The sequence below is a fragment of the Elephas maximus genome, chromosome 1 (genome assembly GCF_024166365.1).
Source record: "Elephas maximus indicus isolate mEleMax1 chromosome 1, mEleMax1 primary haplotype, whole genome shotgun sequence".
In the NCBI taxonomy this organism is placed as follows: domain Eukaryota; kingdom Metazoa; phylum Chordata; class Mammalia; order Proboscidea; family Elephantidae; genus Elephas; species Elephas maximus.
The window spans coordinates 30,361,910-30,369,149 of record NC_064819.1 but is presented as its reverse complement, the minus strand read 5'-3'; the positions used below and the strand labels follow the sequence as shown (position 1 = coordinate 30,369,149).

At 50.6% G+C, this 7,240-nt stretch overlaps 1 protein-coding gene across 1 annotated transcript; it reads right to left on the bottom strand.

Moving 5' to 3' along the window:
• Positions 1-5,050: 5,050 nt before the first annotated feature.
• On the bottom strand, positions 5,051-6,870 carry MAGEF1 (MAGE family member F1). The gene is given in 7 exon segments (XM_049874830.1): positions 5,051-5,879; positions 5,882-6,199; positions 6,202-6,290; positions 6,292-6,430; positions 6,433-6,479; positions 6,481-6,555; positions 6,557-6,870. Coding segments are annotated over 7 exon segments (837 nt in total). The 5' UTR covers positions 6,643-6,870; the 3' UTR covers positions 5,051-5,796.
• Between the last annotated feature and the right edge of the window lie 370 nt (positions 6,871-7,240).

The window sequence follows — 7,240 nt, the reverse complement described above, 5'->3', positions numbered from 1 at the left end:
CCTGGCGATCTGCTTCCACAAAGATTACAGCCTAGAAAATCTTACGGGGCAGTTCTACTCTGTCACATAGGGTTGCTATGAGTCGGAATCAACTCGATGGCACCCAACAACAGCAAACTCTCTCTATAGTTCAGGCATGTGTCGATCCCTCAAAGGCTGTATGTCTAGCAGGCTTCCAGAATTTTCTTAGGCTGAGGCTGCTGTCTCCCCTCAACAACATCCCCCAGCACAGACCACGGAGCTGCAGCAGCAGGACTGGGAAGTAGCTGAGGGGTATCATCCTGCAAAAATGAGCCCCTCTCCCAATCTAGGTCCTCTACAAAAAGGCTGTCCTCCCCCCACACCTTGTCCCTGCCCCCACAACACTGCCTCTGCCCTCCAGCCTGGACGCTCTAGGTTGTAATATAGAAGAGGAAGGTGAGAGGTTTCCTCTCCTTTCCTCTCAGCCCCAAGGGAGGTTGTTTGCTCCTGGAGAACCGTCTGGAGGCCAGGAGGGTAGAATGCCAGCGAGAACCCAGAAGAGTTAGGTTCAAGTTTTGGATCTGCCACTCAATAGCTATGTCATGTTGTTAGTTGTTGGGTGCCATCAAGTGGGTTCCAACTCATAGCGGCCTCATGTGACAGAGGAGAACATCCCATAAGATTTTCTAGGCTGTAATCTTTATGGAAGCAGATCGCCAGGTCTTTGTCAACAGAACGAAACACCGCCTTGCCCTGTGTCATCATCACAATCATTGTTATGCTTGAGGCCATTGTCACAGCCACTGTGTCAATCCATCTCACTGAGGGCCTTCCTCTCTTTCTCTGACCTTCTACTGTACCCAGCATGATGTACTTCTCCAGGGACTGATCCCCCCGATAACATGTCCATAGTATGTGAGATGAAGTCTTGCCATCTATGTCATGAGCTTGGGCAAGTCATTTAACTTGTGTGTTGAAAGATTAGAAGGAATTATTCTTTTCTTATGGTTTCCAGATGGAAAACCTGCCTCATAAGACTGCAGTGTGGATGCGTGAGAGGATGAGGTTATCATCCTTAGCACCATGCCTGGCACACGAGGCTTAATAGATGCTAGCTGCTATTGTTATTGGCCAGGACTGGCTGGGGACCTGGGCTGGAGTCTGAATGCAGCTGGTAGGACATGGGGTGAGGTGTGGATTGTAGCTGGCTCCTGCTCCAATCACCCACTCAACCCTTTCCTAGCTCTGCAGCCCCCGGGGTTTAGAATTCCTTGGTCAAGGTCACACAGTCATAACTTTTAGAAAGCTTTGATTAGGGCACTTTTCAGCATGCCTCCTTTGTCTGCACACCATGTCTCCGCTGAGAGGTAATTGTTGCCTCCTCCGCCAGGCTGTACAATTTGAGGAATAATTTGCACAAGCATCAGTTGCCACCATGACCAAGGCACGAAGCCTAATTATCTCAAGTGGAAACTGTGATTGAGCCTGTGAATCCAGGCCTGATTTGCAGAGCTTCAAATGAGCTGCTCCTCCAGATGATGGGACTGTCACTAACCCAAGCCTGTTTCCAAACACCCATTCTCCAAGCCCCAGTGGGCCACATGTCCCGAATCCCGCGAGTGCCAAGGTCCCTGCAGAGCTTGCAGCTGGTTCAGACTTTTTAAGATAGTTTCCTTGAGTGACTTTGCTTTCTAGTTGCACTGTGACAACTTCCTCCTTGTAGTTTAGGTGTGACTTGGAGGGCTCCATCTACCACCACTCCATCCCCTTCACTGTGCACACAGTGTTTCACCCAGGAAGATTTAGTTCTGTGTTTGGGCCTGAAGGAGGGGCAGGGAGGGCCATCCAGGCATTCCTGCCCCTTCATGTGAATGACCGTAAGCCCAGGAGCATTCATCTCCTGCCCTCACCACAGCCCATGCCCGCTCTGCACACAGGTCCAGAGGCCACACTCTTGGTGCTTCTGAGAAGTTGATGATGTCAAGGATGTAGTTTTCCTTTCTGGTCTCACGACCCAAGGCCCCCCCCAAGGCAGGCGACAAGTTCTGCCAGCCTCTTTGTGCCATCTGGATTGAAAACAACTCTGGGAATCATATTTGCAGGTCCACAAATGCTATTTGATTGTTCCATGGCATGATAGAGTTAGTGGAGAGGGCAGGCTAAGTAAGACTGAGGAAAGATGCCCCATAGGAGAAAATATGCTGAGTTTGGGCAAAAGTCCACATTCTACACGTAGTCAGCACTCTGAGAACTTTGGGGTGAGGGTAGGCAGGGTGGGGTGGATGGAGTTCCCAGATAATTCCCCAGCTTTATTTTAGCCTCATTTTTACCCTTCTGCAGGCCAGTGTCTCATCATCGTTACCTTGGTGACACAGCTGTTGTTTGTATCTCCAGAGAGATGGGGGTGTCCTGAAGAAGGAGCATGAATGGGGATGCAGACGACCTGAGTCTGGGAGAAGTTCCAAGACGCAGGAAATGTAAAACAATGAACAGTGCGGGCTTTCAGCTCAATCACATTTCAGTTCCAATCCTTGTCCTGTCATAGAGTATCTGAGACGTTGCGCAAATTTTACAGCTTTTCGGAGTCTCAGTTTGCTTATTATAACATGGGACAGATGCTCTCTGTCTTGTAAGGAGCTCAAAAATCACCAAAGCATATGTAAAGCGTAAAAAAGCTGGTTCATCTTAGGTGTTGAATAAAAGGCACGTATTACTATCATACCACCTGTTGTACTGTGGTGGCTTGCATGTCTGTGATGCTGGAAGCTATGTCACTGGTATTTCAAATACCAGCAGGGTCACCCATGGTGGACAGGTTTCAGCTGAGCTTCCAGACTCAGACAGACTAGGAAGAAGGGTCTGGTGATCTACTTCTGAAAATCAGCCAATGAAAACCCTATGGATCACAACAGAATATTGTCCGATACAGTGCTGGAAGATGAGTCCCTTAGATTGAAAGGCATTCAAAATACACAGTGGCTGCAACAATGGACTCAGTCATACCAATGATGGTGAAGATGGCACAGGACCAGGCAACGTTTCATTCTGTTATACATGGGGTCACCAGGAGTTGGAGATGACTCAGCAGCGGCTGAAAACATGACTATCATTAATTTCTGAAAAAGGGGGTTATTTAGTAATATTTACTTTAAGGTAGTTGCAAGAAGTAGAAGAAAAAAATATGCCTTTGGCCTGTCCCAGGAAAGCCCAGTGGCGTAATGGTGAACAGCTACAGCTGCTAACCGAAAGGTCAGCAGTTTGAATCCACCAGGTGCTCCTTGAAACCTATGGGGCAGTTCTACTCTGTTCTATAGGGGTCGCTATGAGTCAGAAGCCACTCAACCGCAACGGGTTGGTTGGTCTATTAAAAAAAAAAATCAAACCTGTTGCTGTTGATTCCAACTTATAACAACCCTATAGGACAGAGTGGAACTGCCCCATAGAGTTTCCAAGGTGCGCCGGGTGGATTTGAATTGCCAACCTTTTGGTTAGCAGCCATAGCACTTAATCACTATGCCAGCAGGGTTTCCTGGTTGGCTTATAACAGGTGTTTAATAAATGCTGCTGTAGTTAGTCCTGTCTTTGCCACCTACTGTGTGTCTGACCTTGCACAAAGTCACCTCTGTCACCTACAGATGAGGGCTATTTCTATTGTACCTCATCCCATAAGGACTGCAGTGGCAACTGAGATAATCACACATGCCTCATTTCGTCCTTGATGTTCTTGGGTAAAATCATGTACCACTTATTGAAACAGACACAGGATTGGGGGGGTGGGGGGGGCAAGGGAGTTGAGTTCTCATCTTGGTGCATCTTTTACCAGCCGAGTGACCTTAGGCAACTCACCAAGTAATCTGGCCCTCAGGTGCCCACTCTGGTAACCCCTCAGCTGTGAGAAATACAAATGTGGGTAATTATCATCAACATCATTGCTCCTTGAGGGAAAAGTCTCTTCATTTTTATAACTTTGGCACCCAGCAGTCCTTGGCATAGAGTGGGCACTCATTATTTTTAATGAATTAACTATAAACTACCTAGGAGTCATATTTTTAATCATTAGCAAACTTTTTGCCCAGAACTGATAGCTTTTGGTCACCATCTGATTTGCTGGGTCCCTGGGGCTGGGCCCAAATTTGTATTCCATGCCAACCATAACATGCTCAGGTGTGTTGTTCTTTTTTTACTCAGATGTGATATGGACACAACTGGAAGCAGAAAAAACTGGCAGCAGAGAAGCAAGCAAGCAGCTCTTTTGCATATGGCTGCAAGGTCGGCAGTTCAAATCTACCAGGCACTCCTTGGAAACTCTATGGGGCAGTTCTACTCTGACCTATAGGGTCGCTATGAGTTGGAAGGAATCGTCTCGATGGCAACTTTTTTTTTTTTTGGATGTAGGGAAAGAGTTTCACAATCTCCTCTCACCCCACACCCATAGATGGCTTGGTCACCTCCCCTCTGTGTTCCCTGTTATTCTATGTATCTATTCTACAGCAGTTAGCCTGAGGGAAGGTGGTAGGCAATGCAGAGGCCAGAGCTGGTTAAGATGACCCTTCTTGGCTGGTAAGAATTAGGGATGCCTTAGGGGTTCTCTCGATAGGAGGTGGCAGGCAGAGAGCGGCTGGTAGAAACACAGAGGAGAGGCCTGGGCTTCCTGGTGCCATGGTGGAGAAATCTTGAAGTGGAGCTTCTTGGTAGTGGGGGACACACATACTCTCCATCATTACAACATAACATTCCAGTATTGTTACACTCTCTGGTCTCTGGGGGCTTTAGTAGAAGAGGGAGTCTTGTAGAGGCTGAGAGAAGGGAGATGCAGAGGGCCAAGATGCTAACAGCCACCATCAAAGTTTGTGGAGCAGTGACGAGGGTGGAGTGTTTTCCAGCTATGCCACATATCAAGTCTTCTTCTCAAGCTGTCAAGGTGTATTTGTGATCACCATCATTTTTAACACTGTAATCCCCCCACCCCCCGCTTCCACTCCTCTTTCCTTTCCCCTCCCCTCCACCTGACCCATCTTTTCCTCCTCCCCCAAGGCCTGACTATCAGTAACCTCAGCTGGGTGAAGGGTCCCTCTTCTGCATTGCTTTGCAGCCCTCCACTCACCACAGTGTAATTTCTGGTGTATTTGCTCACTCTCCAATTCTGAAGGGTGGGCACTGTACCCTGTTCAATGCTTCACCCCCAATGTCCCGAACAGTGCATCACACAAAAGAAGATGCTCAACATTAAGCGTACCAGCATTTGCTTCTAATTAATGGATTTTTATTTTCCTCTAGATACTATAACAGCTAAGCAAACAGAAATACATGTCAGTTTTTTTTTTTTTTTTTTAATATACAACAGGCAAAATATGTTGGGATGCTAGACACTAATTGTTCTTTACTGAAACCAGGTCATGGTACTGCTGAATTCTTTCAAGAATAAGATTACAACACTATAGAATAAGAGTTTTTAAATCCATTTTACAGAACCCTACAAAAAAGTCGGCTGATCTCATTTATAAACAGCCTATTAAACGTAACAAAATGTAGCAGGATACAAAACCCAAATTCTAAAGTTACACAAATACAAATTCTACAGAAATAACGACTCCTCCTCCCGTTTTTCTGGAAATACTGGTGGCATAGTAGTTAAGTGCTACCGCTGCTAACCAAAGGGTCAGCAGTTCGAATCCATCAGGCGCTCCTTGGAAACTCTATGGGGCAGCTCCACTGTGTCCTATAGGGTCGCTATGAGCGAGAATCGACTCGATGGCCTCGGGTCCCCCTTTTCTGCTCATAACTCAGGCAGTAGCTCCCACACCCACGGGGCCCCTGGCCTCTTTTCACCATCCCTCACCAGGGGCGGATGCCGGCCCTAGCCCTGGCCTTGTCTGCCTCGTCTGCCAGGGCCTTCTGATACTGCACTGGCCAGTGCTGGGTTCCTTCTTATGCGGCTTGGCCACAAACCCCAGAACTTCCATCTTGCCGGTTTTCAGGGTGCTTCGGAGACCCCAACAGAATCCACATTCAGGCGGACTGGTGTGAGGCACCTGCCTGTAACTGAGGCATCGCTGCTGCAGAAAACCTTCCATAATAAGCCTCTCTGGGTAACCAAAGAGGAAGTGATACTTTCAGGGACGCATCCCCAACCGACGCAGCATCTCCCAGACCTGGGCCTCACTGGCGCTATTACCTTTCGTGAAGACAAGGCCCGAGACCATCATGAGGAGGCCAGATCTGGGGCCACCTCCTCCAGGTCCTCCTCCTCCTCAAGAGGTTTTAGTTTGCCGATCAGGTTGTAAGTGGGGTGCTTGCGGTCAGGCTGTTACAGCTCAAACCCCAAGACACCGCAGGTGCTCTGCGGCCCTCGCCACGATCTCGGGGACCAGGGCCTTCGAGCCTCGGATCACGCGTTTCACCACTTCGGAGAGGGAGCTGGGGCTCGTGTCCTCGTCCTTCCCCAGCAGGAACTGAACCAGCTCGGTCCCGTCCGATCCAGGCGGCGGGCAGACCTGCACCGCGCCAAGGCCCTCGCGTCTCTGGGAGTGGGGCACACTCTACAGCTCCTCCCTCCCGGCGCCACAGGGCTCCACGGGGCTCTCCTGCAGGAGGGGACTCGGGGTCACGGCTGCCATCCTTCCCTCCCTGGGCCTGAGGGCTGGGGAGACCCCCAAGCTCGGGCGTCCGCACCATCACCATGTTTGCGGGGATGCAGGTGCAGAGCGCGCGCGTCCACCTGCTCGAGGTGTGCGCGCCGCTGGGCGGAGGGGCGGGGCGAGGGGCAGTGGGCGAGCTGGCGCGGGGGCTTGGTGGCCGCCGGGCGGCACCGCTGCGAGATCGGAACCGCCAGGGCAACACAGCCGGCAACCAGGACTGCAGAGCTGCCGCCGCGCAACCTCAGTCCGCGCCTCTCGCGGGCCACTTCCGGCCAGCGCAGCCAAGATGGCGGGCCCGGGGAGCGGAAGCCCTTCCCCTTCCGGTCCCTGAGGGTGGGGCTCTGCGCCCGCGTCTGTAAATGGAAGGGGCGGCGGGGAAGGGGCGCGTGGGGGGACGCAGGAGGGAGAACTTGCTCCCCGCGCTGCTTGAGAGGCTCGGAGTACAGGAGGGGGAAACGGGGGCGTTGCCGCCCCAGGCATGCGGAATATGTCAGTGGACGAGGGATAAAACAGGGCTGAGTCCTAGCCACGTTCTTTCAGCAAGTGCTTATTTGTAAGTGTGTGTATCTAGGATTTCGAGAGCTCAGCTGTGGCTGAAGTGCAGAGTGCATTGAGGCGAAGGCTGACAGATAAGACTGCAC